Source organism: Otolemur garnettii, unplaced genomic scaffold (genome assembly GCF_000181295.1).
Source record: "Otolemur garnettii isolate 467f Iridium unplaced genomic scaffold, OtoGar3 scaffold00172, whole genome shotgun sequence".
NCBI classification, from domain to species: Eukaryota; Metazoa; Chordata; class Mammalia; order Primates; family Galagidae; genus Otolemur; species Otolemur garnettii.
The window spans coordinates 3527276-3547781 of NW_003852567.1; the positions used below are offsets into that span (position 1 = coordinate 3527276).

At 40.8% G+C, this 20506-nt stretch overlaps 1 protein-coding gene across 4 annotated transcripts in view; it reads right to left on the reverse strand.

Annotated features, from left to right (window-relative positions):
- ACO1 (aconitase 1) overlaps positions 1–20506 on the reverse strand; it is a 58663-nt gene that overhangs the window by 8373 nt on the left and 29784 nt on the right. For all 4 annotated transcript variants that reach the window (XM_023519327.1, XM_012811689.2, XM_023519328.1 and 1 more), the window contains 12 exons: positions 17784–17853; positions 17471–17654; positions 16530–16669; positions 14242–14413; positions 11415–11515; positions 10339–10455; positions 8513–8672; positions 7144–7279; positions 4724–4808; positions 3171–3327; positions 2167–2291; positions 477–581 (listed from right to left, as the gene is read on the reverse strand). In XM_023519327.1, coding sequence (XP_023375095.1) covers positions 477–581; positions 2167–2291; positions 3171–3327; positions 4724–4808; positions 7144–7279; positions 8513–8672; positions 10339–10455; positions 11415–11515; positions 14242–14413; positions 16530–16669; positions 17471–17654; positions 17784–17853 — 1552 coding nt within the window. The remainder of the gene's footprint in view (positions 1–476; positions 582–2166; positions 2292–3170; positions 3328–4723; positions 4809–7143; positions 7280–8512; positions 8673–10338; positions 10456–11414; positions 11516–14241; positions 14414–16529; positions 16670–17470; positions 17655–17783; positions 17854–20506) is intronic.

Here is a 20506-nt window from a genome sequence, read left to right on the forward strand (position 1 = left end):
AAATAAGATACATTTACTCCAATATTCATATCTGAACCTTGAAGAAAATACAAAGTGCTGGCACTATCCCCCAGAAGCCATAGGAATGTGACTGCAAATGCCATCCACGGAACTCCTCGGATGCTAAGGACAATGGAATCCAACTTCTACAGCCATCCCTTTATCACAGTGACCCACTCAGGGAGCATGGACTTCTTGATCATCAGTTTCAGGGAAGATGTTTCCCATTTTTATGGGTATAAGAATCAATATGGCACACCTAGGGGGATATTCTCCTGGAATAGTCCCTCATATGTTACTGGGAAACTGTAGCTAAATATCCCAGCCTCCCCAGTCTCTGGCCAGCCTTATCTGCTTGGGTTTACAAAGGTTTTAAAGAAATGGGTCGTCAAAGAAAGGGAATAGGGTAATAAAATAGGTTTTATAACAACCTAAATCTTTTGAAGAACTTGTTTTGTTAAAATAAAACGTCATACCAGGTTTTCAAAGAATGGTGGTGATTTAATGTAGGTAGATTTGGGATTCCAGAAATACAGCTTATCTGACGGGACTGCTAAGGCATTCCAGCTTTCATTCACAGTCTTAAATAAAAATAAGTAAATAATTTAATTAATAGAAGAAAAAAGGGAAAAGACAAGCAGATCTAATTACATTCCATTCTCGGGAAAATTTAATGGGCAAACATAAAATATAATTTAAGCTAAGTTGTATAATAAAAGCCAATTTTATTCTAAATAGTTACACACAAGAGTTCCTTATATTCAGATTACATCATGCTCAGTAACTTAACAATGCCCTATGCCCTGTGATGGGCTGCTTCTAAGACATTGAACATGAGCCAGCCTTTTGGGACTCACACCTTGATGTGACCCACTCCTGTTGAGTGTGGGCTGACCCAAGGGACGAGCTCTAAGGTTAGGTTACAAAGAAATCTGTCTCTGTCTCTCTAGCCCTCTCCTGCCCACTTGCTCTGATGTCAACAGACCCATGCAGCAAGGCACTAGCTAGCAGCCAGTGAGGAACTAAGAACCTCAGTCTAACAGCCCGTGAGGAGCCTGATCCTGCCAACAACCATGAGTGAGCCTAAGTGGATCCTCCCCGGAGCCTGTAGCCCCAAATGAAGTCTAGACTGCAGCCCTGTGGAGGTACCCAGGGAAGCTGCATTCTCCCCCACAGAAACTAAGAGAGGAATAAATGTCCACTGTTTCAATTCACTGAGTCTTGGGGTAATTTGTTACACAGGTATAGATAACTAATACAGATAATTATAAATAATTTGTGAAATAATAACCCAGATTGTACCAAAGGGGAAATTACTCTCTAAATGTTTTGGGAAGTAGACTTCTAAGTCACACAGATGCTGGACTGACCCTAGGGACTAGGTCTAAGATTAGTGAACATACCCATGCAGCAAGGGATAGCATGGTCTGGATAGCAAATGACAGCTGCTTATGCATTAAGATTGGCTTGAATTCTGTCCAGTCCATTAACTCAGCTGTTGGAGAAACATATTTAACCCAGCGCCTACCAAGCTCCCAAACACCATTTCCCAAGGAGCAGCTTGAAGAAAGTGCAGTGTGTGAATATCACCGCCATATCACCCTCACCCCAGACAGTTCTGCTTTTATCTGAAGACTACCAGCCCCAAGTCTGCAGGAACACAGAAGGCAGGGCAAGGCATAACATCTAGGAGCCTCATAAATGATCCTGAGCCCCCTTTGTAAAATAAATGGAGTTTGGTGCTTCCTACTGTGTGGTCTTAGTTTTTTTTTTTTAAGCATGCAAATAATACATTTTGAGAGGTACATTCAACCAATTAACTTCACCTCACTGACACCATATAGTGCCCATCAAGGGTTCTCACCAGAGCAGACACACACACACCTAGGTGTCTGAAGAAGAGATAGAGTCATAGAGAGCTGAACTGGAGTCCTCCTTCTTGAGGCTGTCTAAATCTGGAAACATGTGGGGGATGTGGGGTTTGTAAAAATGTGTGTCATGGGGAAATAAATGATTAAGAATCACGTCCCCAGTTATCAGAAGAAATAAATGTTACTTTTTCTAGTTCACACTCCCAAGAGCCTCAAGGTCTGTAGCCACAAAGCAGTGGCTTCCCCTTAGAACTCTGGGGGGCTTGGGGGAGAGGCAGTGTGGGAGGGACCTCACCTCTATTTTCTGATAGACCTCCTTAAACATCCCAGGGATGACATACTGACGCTCCACCGCCTGGATCTCATCTCTGCTTGGCCAGATGTCTTTCAGAAATACCTGTTGTCCCTTTGCATTTACTCCTGGGAAAAAAATGTTTATGAATGGAAAAAAAACTTTCCAATACATTTTCATTGTTATGCACAATCAAGTCTCTTTCTTCTCGGTCAGGGTGGGGAACCTGGGACCTGTATGCCACATGTGCCCTTCTAGATCCTTAAGAAGGCCCCTTTGACTGAATTTGTTCTATAAATTTGGATTTAGTCAAAAGGCTGCACTTAAGGATTCAGTCAGGAAGGGCACACTTCAGATCTAGACCCCTGCAAGTTCCCACCCCAAGTAGTTACAGCCTACAAAGCAGGCGGAAACACTGAATTGGTGCATAGGAATCATCATCCTTAAGGGAAATACACGGTTAGATTCCTACAAGCCTCTGGTCATGCTTTTTTCAAATGATCAATACATAGATCAATAAACAGCCTGTTTTATATGTGCTTCTGTTTAAAGACACATTATTTAATACATGCTTTTGACTCATTAATATTGGACTTAATAGCCAGCAGCACAGTAACTCACGCCTGAATGATGCTTGTCTAAATGCAAGGCCCACAGCTGTCTTCCTGTACTTAGTGGCACCAGACAGCACTTCAAGACTACGTGCAGGGGCCCTTTTAAATGGTGAAATCATTATAAAAAGCACACAAATGTGAAAACCAAGGCACTACATAATCTGTGAAAAAGACACTTGTTTATAGTATGAGAGCTTTGTCATTCCTTACCCCTGACAGATTTCTGCTTAATTACTTCAGTTATGTCTTAGCTGTAAATGGAAAAGATTCTTCTCTTTCTTATCACAAGAGAATCTACATTTCATTTTTTTCTTAAAGAAAGCAGCAACTTTTTTGTAGTATTATTTTGAAATTTGCTAGAAAATAATTATGGCCATGCAAACAAAATCTTACCCAATGGCTCTTTCTCAAAGTCAATTCTGATGGTCCCAGCAATTGCATAGGCTATTACTAAGGGGGGAGAGGCTAAATAGTTGGCCCGGGTGTTGGGGTGGACTCGACCTTCAAAATTCCTGTTCCCAGATAGTACTCCAACAGCTACAAGGTCTCCCTGGGTAAGGCAAGAGAAAAATCGGATTACAGAAAAAAGAGATTGACTACGCTTATTGTCTTGGACCATTTACAATAGTTTTCCCATCATATGGATGTAACTCTTTAAGCTGCCCCTTCATTTGGTCCTCTCCTACAGCAGGGGAAATGGGTCCAAAGGGGTGTCTCTATGAGAGATACTCTGGATCAAAAGAAGTAGAGACATATTCAGTAATTATTGCTCAAGACCTACACCAGGGTGGTGTAGGCTCAGTGAGTACGCTGTGACTATTCACTCTCAGAGTAGGGTGCTGGCCTCATATACTGAGGGTGGCAGGTTTGAACCCAGCCACAGCCAAACTTCAACAACAAAAAAATAGCTGGGTGTTGTGGTGGGCACCTGTAGTCCCAGCTACTTGGGAGGCTGAGGCAAGAGAATTGCCTAAGCCCAAGAGCTGGAGTTTGCTGTGAGTTGTGACGCCATGGCACTCTACCAAGGGCGACAAAGTGAGACGCTGTCTCTAAAAAAGAAAAAAAAAGACCTACACCAGATAGGTCAGAAGGCAACATCCTAGTTATTTCTGCCTGAGGCCCAAGATCAGATGGGAAAGACTAAAAGATGAGAGCTAATGGAAGCCACAATGACATACAGATTCTATAAATAATGCGAAGCTAACCAATTAGTATTTTTCAAGACTACAGAATTTTGGGGACAAAAGCCAGTACAATTTGTGCAGAAACTTGTCTGATTTTGAGCCACTTTTTTCTTTTCTTTTCCTGGTCTTTTTTTTTTTAGGCAGAGTCTCACTGTTTTCCAGGCTAGAGTGTCATGTGTCAGTCAGTCTGGCTCACAGCAACCTCAAGTTCCTGGGTTCAAGTTGTCCTCCTGCCTCAGTCTCCTGAATAGCTGGGACTACCAGCCCCTGCCACGATGCCTGGCTAATTTTTCTATTTTTTTTGTAGAGATGGGATCTTGTTCATGCTCAGGCTAATTTCTGATCTCAAGTGATCCTCTTGGCTCAGCTTCCCAGAGTGCTAGGATAACATATGTGAGCCACTGGGCCCAGCCTGAACCAATTTTTCAAATTACCAGTATCAAACAATTCTAGAGCCCTTTGTAGTCAACACTAGCATGTACGGGGCACTTATGTGTCGGGCACTGCACTGTTTTATGTTCATCATCATCTTAATTCTCACAACCTTGTAAAACAGATACCGATACCTTCTCCCAAGTTATGGAAACTTAAGAAGAACAAATAGGTTGATTAACTTGCTCAAGGTTAAGTGGCTCCAAAGACCATACTCTTAACCACATCCTCTGCTTCCATGGACCTTCCTAAAATTACCTTGGTTTTGGTCACACCTTATGTGAGAAGAAACCACAGGTCTGAAGACCTCTGGGCCCCACTGTAATTTACCTGTGTGATGGCTTCTACTACAGGTTCAGGTAAGGGCCCACTGTTGCCAATGCAGGTCATGCAGCCATAGCCCACCACGTCAAACCTGGAGAACAAAAGGGAAGCAAAAAACAAGAACAACTTTCAGTGAGCCCTCCTGCCGGGACCAGATGGAGGCACAGAGCAGACTGGACTCACAGCACATGACGTCACTGTAGTGCTCTTCTTATAACGCTTCCTCTCTCCAGCACAATCCGACAAGCACATCTCAGACTACTTCTCATGGTTTTTACTTACAGAAAGGAGTTGAATTGCATGATCTAGAATTTTAACAAGTTGAAACCAGATATGCTATTTAATGTCTCTCTTCACTATTATTACATAATCCCAGGGAACTTTGAATTCTATGAGACACGTGAATACAATGCAGGATATCCACATTAAGAATAATATGAAAATTGGAGAAATTATATGTGGCAACTAATATAGTCAGGCACTGCAGACATTTTGGTCAACGACAGTCCACATGTAGATACTGGTCTCATTATAATGGAGCTGAAAAGTTGCTATCACCTAGTAACACTGTAGGTATTATAATTACAATGCATTGCATACCTCAGTATGCTGTTGTAAATAGACACACTATGATGACTTTTTATTAGTTTAGAGTATACCCTTGTTACTTAAAAAAAGTTAACTGCACAACAGCTTCAGGCAGGTTCTTCAGGAATATTCATCATTATTACAGGAAATGATAGCTGCATGTGTGTTAGTGTCCCTGGAAACCACATAGTGGGACAAGATGTGGAGGTGGAAGACGATGATACTCATGATCCTGACCTAGGTGCAGGCTAATGTGTGAGTGTGTATCTCAGGTTTTAACCAAAGAGTTTAAAAAGAATTAAAGATTCTAAAAATAGAAAAAAGCTTATAGAATAAGGATATAGGCTCAGTGCTCGTAGCACAGTGGTTACGGCACCAGCCACATACACCAAGGCTGGCAGGTTCGAATCCGGCCTGGGCAATGACAACTGCAACCAAAAAACAGCCTGGTGTTGTGGCGGGCGCCTGTGGTCCCAGCTACTTGGGAGGCTGAGGCAAAAGAATCGCTTAAGCCCAGGAGTTTGACATTGCTATGAACTGTGACACCATGGCACTCTACTGAGGGCGATACAGTGAGACTCTGTCTCAAAAAAAAAAAAAAAAAAAAAAAAGAATAAGGATATAAACACAGCAGCCAATAAAAAGATGGAGACTTTACATCTTTTGTATTAACCTGGATTGAGCTGAAACATATTCGTCTTAGTAAAGCATCACAGAACGGAGAAGAATCCAATGTACTCAATTCTGATATGAAGGCAGTAGATGAGCTAATGCAAGGTGGGAGTAGGGGAACGAGTAACCTGGGGGCAGGTCGCAATTATAAGAGGAACTTTACCTAACAAATGCAATCAGTGTACCCTCCATGAATTCCAAATAATAAAAAAGAATAAGGATATAAAGAAAATACTTTGGTACAGCTGTACAATGTGTTTGTGTTTTGAGCTAAGTGTTATTGCAAATGAGTCAAAAAATTTATCAAGTAGAAAAGTTAAGCTAAGGTTAATTTACTACTAAAGTAAAAAATGTGTATTTTATAGTATAATTTAGAATAGCCTATATAGTGGTTATAAAGTCTATAGTGATGTATAGTAACATCCTAGGCCTTCACATTCACTTACTACTCACTGACTCACCCAGAGCAACTTTCAGTCCTGGAAGCTCCATTCCTGGTAAGTGGGTGTACCATTTCTTTTTTATCTTTTATACCATATTTTCACTCTATCTTTCCATGTTTAGATATGTTTAGATACACAAATGGCACTGTGTTACAACTGCCTACAGTACTCTGTGCAGTAACATGCTGTACAGGTTTACAGCTAGGAGCAATAGACTATACTACATAGCCTCGGCGTGCAGTAGGCCATACCATCTAAGTTCATATAAGTACATTCTGTGATGTTCCAACAAAGATAAAATCATCCAAGGACAGATTTTTTCAAAATGTATTTGCTTCAGGAACTAGAATGCTTTTAGTTATTGTAAATAATTATTTTTACACCAAAAGGCAGACTGTTAGCTGCAGAGCCACTGTTATCTCACACCTTGGTGCAAATGAGAAAAGATGCCCCTCTCCTTTAGGAGAGCGCAGCACCACAGCGGAGCACAGGCTCAGTTTAGCCTTGCTCTGCCCTTAGAGGGAGCCCTTGGATGATGAACAACTGAACAAAAGAGGGCCCTGTTTAGTTGGAATGTAAGGGGTGAAATCTATATCTACCATCTGATATAATATTATGCACTTAGATACCATCAGATAAGGGCACACATGTTATATGGTGACACAGCAATATACATGAATAAAATGCAACAAAGCAACAGTATGAAAGAAAATTCTCCCTCACCCAAGTTGAGACAGATAAGGCATGACTCCACTTTCTCGAAGATAGTAGGTGACCACACCACTCCCAGGAGACAGGCTAGTTTTGATATAAGGCTTCACATTCAGGCCAGCATCCACAGCCTTCTTTGCTAACAGTCCTGTGAAATGGCAAACACAAAGTGTGGGTGGCTGCCTATGCTAGGTGCCAGGGACACTGTAGGAACAAGCCTGATTTTTCAGTCTGCACTTCCTGCCACAGCCTGACAAAGTCCTTTCATGACAGCACTTACTACCATTCCTGCCGCTGCACAGAGAGCTCACTGGCCCAAAGTTATTCACACGTACACAGTAAACTCAGAGTTCCAAGAAAGATATATTTTCTTTTTATAAAAAAGCAATAAACCAAAAACCACTTATAAATATATTGCAAAATGGGTTTTAATTTTTAGAGGTAATCTTTCTAATTATGTTTGATCTGGATGGAAATCGTAATTAGAGAGGGTCCCTTTCTGAAAGTATAATGTTTCAATTGTGTACTGGTTGGCAAAGAATAGTCAGCTGAGAAGTCAAAATCTAGTCTTCAGATATTTCTTGAAGTGGAGCATCCTGGGCCATTGGATTTTGGCAGAGACACAGGCTGTTCCTGGAACACTGGATGCTGTCTCAGGAAGTATCACAGAAGTAGGAAAAAAAGTGGGGGTGGAGTACAAAGGGACTAAAAACTACAGACAAGCTGGTGACTTGTCCTAAGAAGACTGGCTTGCTCCAGACAAAGAAAGCTTAGGTGACAACAGAAAGACTCAAAGAGGGATTTCCTTATTTCCATGCCTGCTTCATAAAAAAGAACTGTTTACGCTGTCTACAGACATAAGTAGTGCTCCTGGGGATGGCTAAAAACTTGTAACCTATAAAGACTTAATATTAGTGAAGCCTGTATGTAAATATTAACTACTTAACCAGAATTGCATAACAGGTTAGGTGCACCACTGCCCCATGCCCTAATTCAGATGCACTTGCCAACACATCTAAATCAAAATCTGATCTGCTGTTCAGGGTGTTGACAGAGAACAAAGTCTATGACATGATAATCTGATGCAAGATTCTAGGGCTTTACTAGAAATTCAGCTTGCTTTGCTTTCTTCTACTTATTTTCTGTGTTAATTCCCAAGAGAAAGACTATTACACATTATGCATTCTACTTTAATTAATTACTTTGCTTTGGACGCTATCTACTGTGTAGATATATCTGGGTCAATAGATCTCTGTTTCTGGAAAAGACAAGGTTCATGAAACTAACTACACATGGAACTCAGCTAAGACCTTGGGTGATGTCTTGGGAGAGTCCCACCACCATGTCCATGTGACTATGGGATGGAGTCAAAAGCACTCACCTGCTCCTAACATCACAGATGGGTTGCTGGTATTTGTGCAGCTCGTAATGGCAGCAATGACCACAGAACCATGAGTAAGGATGAATTCACTCTTATTATAGATAAAAGTCTTATGGTCATTATGATGGTCTGGAGCAACTTGGAATCCTTTAAATCCTTGCTATAGAAGAAAAAAATATGTATTATGTAGGAAGAAAAAATATTTAAGATATATACATCTTGCTATAGAAAAAATATATGTGGTCAAAAGTTCTCACTTTGGAAGGAGTACTCAAATAACTATAATTTTAAAGGCCAATTTTTATTTTTTTTTGGTAGGGTGCCATGGCATCACAGAGCACAGCAACCTCAAACTCTTAGGCTCAAATGATCCCCTTGTCTCCCAAGTAGCGGGGATTACTGGTGCCTGTCACAATGCCAGGCTAGTTTTTCTATATTTAGTAGAGACTCAGTCTTGCTCAGGCTGGTCTCAATCTCCGGAGCTCATGAAATCCACCTGCCTTGGCCTTCTAGAGTGCTAGGATTACAGTTGTCAACAACCACACCCACACACAGTCTTAAGGGCCAATTTTTAACAAAACATAAATATTTCTGCCAGCAAACTCTGAAATGCTACAGAAGAATTAAACTTGTCTTTACTTTTTTCATATCTTTACAATATGCAGTCATGATTTCTGAACAATTATCTCCTTCCCACCTCAAAAATGAAACTGCTAAATTTAGTTCAAAGATAGTCTAAATACAACAAAATGTCCTTACTCTAAAGGTCAATGGATACAAACTGACTGAGGCTTCTGATTTAGCCTTATAGAAATTTAGGGAAAGTACCATTTTGAGCAGTGAATCATGATCAATAATGCAAGGTACAGAGGCTGGGAGCAGTGGCTCGTGCATGTGTAATCCCAGTACCCTGGGAAGCCCAAGGTGGATGGATTGCCCGAGTTCAAGAGTTTGAGAACATCCTGAGCAAGAGAGAGACCCGGTCTCTAAAAATAGCCAGCTGTTATGGCAGGTGCCTGTAGTCCCAGCTACTAGGGAGGCTAAGGCAAAAGGATTGCTCGAGCCAAGATTTTGAGGATGCTGTGAGCTATTATGTCAATCCCCTCTACACAGGGCAACAGAGTAAGACTCTGTCTAAAAAAAAAAAAAAAAAAAGAAGAGAAAAAGAAAAAATAGTGATACAAACTACAGCTAAACATTTGGTATAATGCTGGTGTTCACCAGGTAAAATCCATAGTACTTCTTATCGATTTATTTGGATAAGTGAAAATCTACTTACTATGTAGCAGAAAATATGCTAGGTACTTTGAGATACCAAGGAGATTAAGACACAATGCTATTCTCAAACACAAAGTCTGGTAAGAGAAATCATACTGCAAATAAAGTACCAACAATGTAAGTTGAAGAATATGGAACACCATCAAGAGGGTTTCAGACCAAGGGCCAGAAGTTTCAAACAAGGGAAAGATGACTTTCTGCTATGAGATTCTGAAGCCATGCTGCAGGGGAAAGGTGAGTTTTTACTAGGACATGATGTAATGAGGAAGAGACAGGCAGGGAGTGGCCTGAAAAGCTTGGGTAAGGAGAGTAAACAATGTGGCCAGAGTCAAGTGAAAACGAGATAGGCTGAGAAAGGTGGGTTGAGTTGTGTTTACAGGTCATGTGCTCTAAGCTGTGTGGCCTGTAGCTAATGGCTGTGTCATTAAGAATTTCTGAATGGAGTAGAGAACATTCAGCACCAGGCTGCAAAGAGTCATCATTGAGTGGACAGAAACAAGGCACGGGGTGGGGTCAGAGGAGTTGGACTTATTCTTCCAGGCCCCTACCTTGGCTCCGAGGCAGCTCTCAAAGTCCTTTTTCATGTCAGACACAGCAACTTTGTCCTGAGGCCTCTTGGGTCCACTGCAACAAGGCACCACTGTTTTTAAATCTAATTCCACAACCTGTTCACCCAAAAGAAATTAGATAATTCACATTATACCTATAAAGAGGAATGAGAAGGCATGCAAAGAATTTTAAATATCACAATAGAAATAAACAATTAAACAAAACTACCAAATTCAAAAATAAAAAAGCCACTGTTTATCTTAACACTTAAGTTGTTCAGTTTCCCAAGATCAACATGAGCCCTTAGGTAGAGTGAGAAAGGAGGCCTTGCTGCCTCTCAGAAAGATCAAGGTGGACACTGCAGGTGCCGCCCAGTGTCTCCCACCAGTCTGTCCTCAGAAAGCAGTTTGTGTATGCTTTTTATTGCTAAGTTGGCTTGAGATAGGTTTTCTATTGAAGTGAAGCATAAACCATTATACTTGTAGGGTGATTTGAGAGAGATGCAGCCATTAAGTCATCAATGCCAGGAAATGGGTCTTAGTCTAACTAAATAGTTCCTTCCCCTGATATAGTATGTAACAAAACAAGAGTCCCAGGTCCAATTTACCCTCCAACCTTGGCTGTCTAAAAATATGTGGGTTCAGTTTGCATCCTAGAAGATTAAGGTCAATCTCTGGATAAATAGAACTGATAGGTTTATAACTTCTCTTCTTTCTAGATCTATAATAATGATGGGCTTAACCTTTAAACAGCGCTTGTCCCTCTGGTAAAATCTTTCAGTGGTCTTCCACGTAAGAGTGTGAAGCAGTAGCTCAGAAGAGGGAACAAGCTCAGCTCACACTGTTTAGGCCAGTAGGAACGTTAAGATGTTATACTACTACAGACTAATTTGTATGTTTACAATTTCCCTATCCTTTGAATTTTTCAGCCTTTTAACATTCTGTTCTCCTGCAAAAGTTGGCAGTGACTTATTTCCTACAAGTGTACCCCTCCCCCCTAAGGAAAAACTCACACAACTAAAATCATAGGCCTCAGGAGGAAGAAACACAGTGTTGTGTGGAGGGCATTCTCATACCTGGGCGAAGTCTGGGTCTTGAGAAGGGTCATTGAAATCTCGAAACATTCCGACAGTCTGGAGATATTTTTTAATGTGCTTTACTGTTTTTTCATCACGACCTAAATGGCATGTTAAGAAGTAACATGTAACAAATATTAATATTTCCTGATTAAAGACTATAAACTAATATATCCAACAGAAATTACACAAGTAGGTTATGTATGTTTCCCTCACACAGCCCCCACAAGAGCTGTTGATATTTTAACTTCCAGGCTAACGGTCTCACTCCCTAGCTGATGCCGCTTTTTATGAGAGGTCACTAACTGATGTGCGGTTCCTAACAAAGTAAGTAGTATTTGAAAAAGATTCTATTTCTACCTACAGTATTCCCCCTCCTTTTGCTTTTTAGGTTTGTTTTTTATTTGAGACAGCCCTGTTGTCTGGGCTGGAGTCAAACACTGCAGCCTCAAACTCCTGGCCCCAAGGAATCCTTTCACTTCACCTTCCCCAAGTGCCAGGGCTACAGGTGTGAACCACCTCCCTGGCCACCCTCTCTTTTTGGTTACAGTCCTTAATTATGATGATCTTATACTTAAGCTAACTGTCAAAGCACACGTATGCTTCTACCTTCAACTGCCCATAAAGACTTTCAGCATTCCACATTCTTATATTTAAAATAATAATCCACCCCACCCCACACCATTAAGCTCTTTCTGTGTGCCTCCTGCATTGTGTATAAATGTTCTAAATACATTATCTCAATCTCTAACCTTTATCATGACCCTGTGAGACAAGTGCAATTGGTATTCTCATTTATAGATGAGGAAATAATTGCTAAAGAAGATTAAGTAATTTTTCCCTGGAACACAGCAAGAAAATGGCGGATCCAGGATCTGACTTGAGTTTGACTCCAAAGCTCAAAGTCTTAACTCATAATGCTGTATCACCAGGAATCTGACTCTGAAACCTCTACTGTTTAATTTGTATCACGATCATGGTGTCTAAGAGATAATACCAAATATGCTCAATGCATGTGCAGTCCATCCATTTCTCTGACAGTTAAGTGAGACTGAACATGTGATTTTTGGACCCACAGTGGATTAGAATTTTTTGTCTCCTTTTTTTAAACTGTGAAGCCATTATAAGACAGGTATAAGAGCTTCATTAATATATTTATCATGCCCTATTGTGGAGCCAATTTTTCACTATACCTTATTGTGTATAAGAAAGGACCATACTCTTCTGAAGCAGTATGCTTGTTCCAATTTAATAGATTTTACGAATCTGGCACTAGATCACAAAGTTTAATGGCCATCTCTAGCAGCCTAATCTTCCCTTCGGATTTATTCTGCAGCTTTTTAGCCCTTACCAGCGTGTCATCCCTTCCCACATTTAGGCTAATTTCCTCAACTATTTATTCTATTCTTTTATTTGTTCTGTTTTTAGACAGAGTCTCAATTTGTCACCCTTGGTAGAGTGCTGTGGCATTGTAGCTCACAGCAACCTCCAACTCTTGGGCTTAAGTGATTCTCTTGCCTCAGCCTCCTAAGTAGCTGGGACTACAGGTTCTCACCACAGTGCCCAGCTAATCTTAGAGACAGGGTCTTGCTCTTGCTCAGGCTGGTCTTGAACCTGTGAGCTCAGGCAACCCACCCGCCTTGGTCTCCCAGAGTGCTAGGATTACAGGCGTGACACTGCACCTGGCCTCATTCTATTCTTTTAGCTCTACATCTTTTTCATTTCAAATACTTTGGGGCACAAGGATATATTAATCAATTTTAATGTTGTTATATTTAATAAAAACATTTTTTAAAAAATAAACTTCATCATAATCTTTACTATTTCCAATAGAGTTTCCTCAGGCCATGGGAGAAGACTCGGATTTAGAGTCTATAAAATGTGTATGTAACCCTTCCTATGGCTTATCCCTTCTCTTAGACATCTGTTCAAATTTTACTTTCAAGGGCCCTTTGTTGACCTCGTTATAATATAAAAAGCACTCTCAGGGACTCTCACCCGCCTCCTTGCTTTCTTCTGCATTGGCACACTTATGCAGGTGTATATTTGTTCCTTTCTCCCTCACCAGAATGTAAGTTCTCAGGGGGCAGGGACTTTATCTATCCTGTTCACAGCTGTATCTTTGGGAACCGGACTGGATATGGATAATTTGTTAAATGGATGACTGAATGACTTTAATGTTTCTAAAATAAACTTGAGACACTAAAATAACAGCTTTCTCAAAGTTAAAAGTCAAATGTCTAAGTAAATATAGAAAGAATTAAAGATCTGTCAACATTTTAAAATGCCGTTCTATGCTGTCTCTCATTTTACCTTCTGGGCAACCCAAAGGGCACTGGAGCCATGGCCCTCTTTGGAGCCATGTAGCTTGAATTCTGGCTCTACTATGCGGGAGCCTTGGGTAAGGCAACATTTCTCTTATCCTCGGTTTTCTCTCTTATTAATTAACTAATTAATCAGTGTATCCCACACATCTGTAAAGAGGATGACAGCAAATGCATACCGAGTGCCTGGTACACAGCAGGCAGCCCAAAGATAGTAGATTTCGTACTAAGATTACTTGTTTAATGTCAAAAAACTAGTAGTAAATATCATAGTAAGTATCCAGGCTTCCAGAGCACCTGAGAACATTTTATTGGCCACACTATCTACCATCTCTATATCATACCTCCTTAAATCCCAACGCTCTACCTTGGCTCCACAGAGGAAAAAAAAGTGTGACTCTAACCCACTGCATTCTGCAGGGCAGGGGCAGAAGGCAGATTCTCAGTGTTCCACGGAACTTCCACCAAGAGCCCTCAGCTTTCGCAGTCCTTTATGTACTTACCTGTCTGTTCCAGGTACCTGATACTAACTTCATCAACTGGGAAGAAGGCAGCAGTTGCTCCGTACTCGGGACACATGTTAGCAATTGTAGCTCGGTCGGCAATGGATAACTGGGCTACTCCTGGCCCGAAGAACTCAACAAATTTGCCTACTACCCCAACCTGGCGGAGGTGCTGAGTAGCAGAAACAACAGAAAAGCTTGAGATTTGACAGCCTACATTTAAAAGGCAGAATACTATTTTGAAATTCTTATAAAATAGCCTTGTGAATAAACACAAACAATAAATTAGTCCAACGTATTTTTGATTACTTTAAAAAATGAAATTTAAAAAGCAATGCCAGTTAAAGGCAACATGATATCCTGGAACGTAAAAGGGACACTACTGAAAAAAACTAGTTTAGTCTGTACTTTAGTTATGAGTGCCATACCAATGTTAACTTCTTAGTTGAGATAAATGTGCCATTAAAAATGCTTATAAATAACATCTTTTATAAGATGTTAACATTACGGGAAGTTGGGAGAAAAATAACAGAAATTCCTGTACTATCTTTATACTGACTCTCCCATAAATTTAAGATCATGTCAAAATAGTTCTTATTTAGAAAAACAAAGAAAAAGTATGCCAAAAATGCAAATAACACTAAGAAAAGTTTTTCAAAATTAGTAACACTCTTTCTCTTTCTAATGAGACCACTACAAGTGCCTAAAAGTGCTAAATATTATTCATAAATTCTTTCAACCTAAATTAATTATTTGCACTATAGTAAGAATAGGACTTGTTTTCACAGGAATATGAATAAAATTCTAGCTGCAAGTTCAAGCCAAATGTAACCCAAAGGTCCCCATATCTGACTTGCCAGATCTTTTCCACACAAGACACCAGCCAGGAGTGAGACTCCAGTGACTGACTTAGCTCTGCATGAAGCCAGTCTCACTGGCTGTAGACAACCACAGAGATAGGCTCTTTGGGTTATAGGGAATTCTGCCAAGTTTTGTGAGCAAATTCCATATTATTCCATATCTTTAAAAAGAGTGCATAGGCCTTTGTGATAAGCTGTGTTGTTGTAATAAATTCAACTCCAAATTTCAAAGATTAAATCAAAGGGAAACTTATTTTGGCCTTTAACAATACAGTGTCTGTGCGAAAAACCCTAAGCCTCCAAACTATAAAACCATAAAAAATTGTGCTTGTGGTAATAAAAAAAACATTGTTTTTCTAGCAGTGTCTCAAAATAAAATGGCCTTTTTACAAAACAAGCAAATCACAAAAAAAAAAAAAAAAAAGACAATAATTTCCCAGCTAAAGAACAAAACTTTTATTTTACACCTTGGAGAAAAATCTGTTATAATAATTTAACTTACAATACAGAGAAGAGAATTAAAAAAGTCAAATACTATGTGTAAAACTAATTTGTTATTTATATACAAAGAGGAACCATGTGGAAAAATATAGTGAAAGTATAAACATACGCATGGGAATGATTCTCACAACCTCAGGATGATGATGACTATTCTTAGGAATGGGAAGCATAGCTTTAGTAAAAAAAAAAATTACATATTTCTTCAAAAATATATAGAGAGAGCTCTGAAGCAAATATGGCAAAATGTTCTCATCTGTTAAATCTGGGTGATAAGGCTCAGCCCCTGTAGCTCAGTGGTTAGGGTGCCGGCCACATACACTGAGGCAAGCAAGGTGGAACCTGGCCTGGATCCAAAAAAACAGCCAGGCATTGTGGTGGGCAGTTGTAGTCTCAGCTGCTTGGGAGGCTGAGACAAGAGAATCACTTAAACCCAAGAGTTTGAGGTTGCTGTGAGCTGTGACACCAGAGCACCCTACTAAGGGTGACAAAGAGACTCTGTCTCAAAAAAAAAAAAAAAAATCTGGGTGATAAGTCTGTGAAAGTCATTTTAATTTCTGTGTATTTAAACTATTTCATAATTTTAAAAAAATGTAAGAAAAAGATCCATGCAGAAACAGAGAGCAAAATGAACAAATTATCTAAACATAACCACAAAAAAATTAAGAAATTTTTTAAAAATGAAAGAAAAAGAAATAAGCAAATAAAAAAAGAAAAAAAAAGGGAAAAAAAGGAAAAATGAGAGGAAAAAATTGTTTAAACATAAACACAGAACACTCCCCTTATCTCATCTCCTTTTAAAATCATCAATGTAGTAAGTTTCCCAGAATTTCTAGAGCACACAAAAACCAAGGGAGCCTCTAATATGTATTTCATCCCTGTTTGTCAGTGTGGTTTTCAAAGACCACAGGAGAGGCAGGACACCCTTACCTTGGTAATGGTGAGCACGATGTCTGTGGACGTTACCAGAGGGTGGGGCTTTCCCATCAGTTTGTAGCCAACCACCTGGGGAAGCACCATGCTGATTGGCTGACCCAGCATGACAGCTTCTGCTTCAATACCCCCCACACCTGGAAGGAATGCACACCAGAGTGATGCTTTCATTATTCCCCTGTAGCTCTCAGATACAAACTCAGTGTCATTAATAGGTAATAAACCCAGCTATAATGTTTAACAGGTATGGAGTTATGTTATGTATCTATAAAGAGCAATTATTTTATCTGTATTTCTTTCTACAAAATTTTTAACAAGTGTTTCTCAAAGTGTTATCCCCCCAAATACTTGTATCAAAATCCCCTCAGTGAAGACTTGGCGCCTGTAGCTCAAGCAGGTAGGGCACCAGCCACATACACTGGAGCTGGCTGGTTCGAATCCAGCCTGGGCCCACCAAACAAAGACAATTACAACCAAAAAATAGCTGGGTGTTGTGGCGGGTGCCAGTAGTCCCAGCTACTTGGGAGGCTCAGGCAAGAGTTTGAGGTTGCTGTGAGCTGTGATGTCACAGCACTCTTCCCAGGGCTACAGCTTGAGACTCTGTCTCAAAAAAAAAAAAAAAAAAAATCCCCTCAGTGCTATACCCAAAGGAGTGTAGGCTTCAGGAGTCCCCAAGTATAACAAACACCCCAGTGATTTTCATTTATGCTAAAAATACTTTCTTCCAGTTCATAATCATGGAGCACCTAAGTATGAAGTGCTTTTCTGGATACTGAAAAACAGCAGAGAATAAAACAGACAAAAGGAAAAGTACCTCTCTGATACTTGTGGTCATGCAAATTCAGGCTACTGGGATGTAATGGCATCAAAGTGACTTAAGATACACGCCTGAAAACAGCATATACAGGGATGACACAGAAACCCAGAAGACAACTTACCCCAACCAAGAATACCCAAACCATCAATCATGGTAGTGTGCGAATCCGTGCCCACAAGGCTGTCTGGATAGTAATATCCATCCCGATCAAACACCACTCTTGCCAAATATTCCAAATTCACCTGGTGGATGATTCCTGAGCCAGGGGGAATAATCCGCATGTTGTGGAAAGCCTGGGAACCCCACTAGAATTAGAAATGGAAAGAACACTAAGAACACGTACGGCACGGTTACTCAGCCTGTCTCCTTGGCACCTCTGCCTTGTGCCCCACATATACAGAAAACCAAACAGCAGAATCAAATGCTGCCCATACCTTTAAAAATTCAAATCTTTCTCTATTTCTTTCAAATTCCAGATCTTGATTCTTCTGTAAACTGTCTGCCCTGTCAGAGAGAAAAATAAAATATATAAATTTTGAGGCTTAAAATGCTATTTGGCCAAATTTGTTGGTGATGAACTAAAAAAATGAAATTGCATCTACAGGCTTGCTGAGTGGTATCATGAACTTCATACATGATTACTACAACGTAGAAAAGAGAAAGTAACTAGTGAAAATAAAAAGAATACTCACTACCTGGAATTAGAGTTAAAACTAATGTAATCATGAAGTCTGACTCTCAGCAACAGACTCAAGACATTTATTTACATGACAATAGCAGCGGAGATGTTTAAAAACCCCTTGTTTCTGTGCTCATTTCTCATCCGTGACCTCATTGTAACGGCTCTCTGAGCTGGGCTATGTCTGGGCTGGCATTTCCACCTGTTTATGTTGGGAGATGGGAAACCAGCAATGCCAAGAGGCTTAGTCTATCAGACAGAGGTGTATGGGGAGGATGGTGCCACCCAAGAACAGCAAACCACAGATTATATGCTGAGGTCATTCAGTCCATCATGACAATGCAGGGAGCCAAGAAGATACTCCAGGATTTTTATATAAATTGCATTGTTTTGAGCCAAGAAAGAGTAATTCATTTGAATAGTCGCAAGTCTGAGGATCTGGCACACAGAAGATGCTCACAAACTTTCTATCATAGGATTGAGTGAACATAGGAAAGAACAAAATTAACAGCTAAGATCAAAGTCAGACTTCATTAACTAAGATAATAATTAACACTTAATTGATATTACTAGGTACCAGCCACTATTCTTAATGCTTTACATTAATTTTCTCATTTAATCTTTGTAACAACTCTTTGAGTTTAGGTATGACTATTGGAGACACAGAGAGGTTAAGAAACCTGCCCGGTATAGAACCACACAAGCCGGTAAAGGGAATAACTGAAAGCGGAACTCAGGCCGTTTGACTCTAGAGTTCTCTCCACCCCTACACGTAATCAGACTAGAATAGGTAGCAGTTACCGAGACATGGCAAATAATGGTGGTAGTGGTAATAACCATCACTAGCACAATAATATTACAATAGTAAGAGCTAAAGTGCAACACTAGGCTACAAGCCCCATGCTTTATTCAACTGCTACAGCTCCTGTACAAGGGACTGTCATCCTCAGTGTACGGATGCAGCAGCACAGAAAGGTTAGATAACTTGTCCAAAGCCAGGTGACTGGTAAATCTTAGAGCTATGACCTGAACTAGGTCTGACCGGCCCTGGCATCCCTGCCTTACCCACGGTACTCCTCGCCCACTCTCCCTTCACCTTAGTCTATGAGACTCTACCATGTGCTGTGTGCTGGGAACACCACGGTGCAGAAGCTGCTCCCTGCCCACCCGGAGCTCAGAGCCTGGTAAGAGATACAGAGAGCACCCAGGCAATGCCTAAGACTAGGAAGTACAGGGCACCCTGGGAGCACTCAGAAAGGGCATCAACTTGGACCAGGAGGTCCTGAATGCTTTTCAGAAGGAAATGACATCGGTGTAGTCTGCAGGATGATGGAGTTGGCCAGAGAATGACAAAGGGCAGGCATCCCTATGAAGAAAAGGCCTGGAAGCCCATGGGTAAGATTTACCGCACAACAAACACATTCAGTTACCACAGTGATCTTTTCTCTTGATGTGAATATTCTCTAAGACAAGCATTGGTTTTTTTTAAATGGAATCAATTCCTGATTCCTAGTTTGTGTCCCCCCCTTACAATGGGGGGACACAAACTATGGCCCATGGGCCTAACTCAGCCCCATGTCCATATATGCTTGGCCCTCAAAAGAATAATGATTTTTACACTTTTAAATGTTGGAGGGGGGAGAATATGTGATGGGAAGAGTATGGAGCCAGCAAGGCCTAAGACATTTATTATTGGCCCTTCACAGAAAAAGTCTGCTGATCCCACCTAAGAGCAGAAGTGTTTGTGAAGGTGTGTACATGTTACAGAAAAGCAAGAGGAAGATGCAGGGGGAGGGGAGACCCTGGTGCAGCAGAACAAGGCAGGACCTCAGAGCAGACACCTGCATTAGCAGAGCCTCTGGACGAGATGCAGTTACTCCTCAAGGAACTCATCTCCACCTGCTTCTCAATACATGTGGGCTGGGGAGGGGGGGCTCTATCCCTCTCGCCCTTCCCTCTGTCTCTTCAGGTGCAAATCCCCCTTTCCAATACATCCCAAGCATTTGCATCAGGAATACTTCAGGCACTTTAAACTCCACAGGCCGACTCTACTGTGTGGCCTGACTTCCTAAATCTGCCCCTCTTCCCTGTCTGTCCATATTTTAGCTAATGACCTCCTCTCCCACCACTTAGTTCCCGAAGCTATGGAAGTATTCCAGAAACAGCCTCCCAAGGAGGTGTCCTTTCAATCATCCAGCCCACTTTTTGTGTTGTCACTGAATCACTTATCTAAAATACAAATCATTATAGCCCAGGCTGACTCTACCACTGGCAGGGGCTTCCCACTTTCTTTTTTTGTTGGTTTTTTTGAGACAGAGTCCCACTCTGTTGCTCAGGCTAGAGTGCCATGGAGTTAGCCTAGCTCACAGCAACCTCAAGCTCCTGAGTTCAAGCCATCCTCTTGCCTCATCCTCTGGAGTAGCTGGGACTACAGGTGCCCACCACAACACTGAGCTAATTTTTCTATTTTTAGTACAG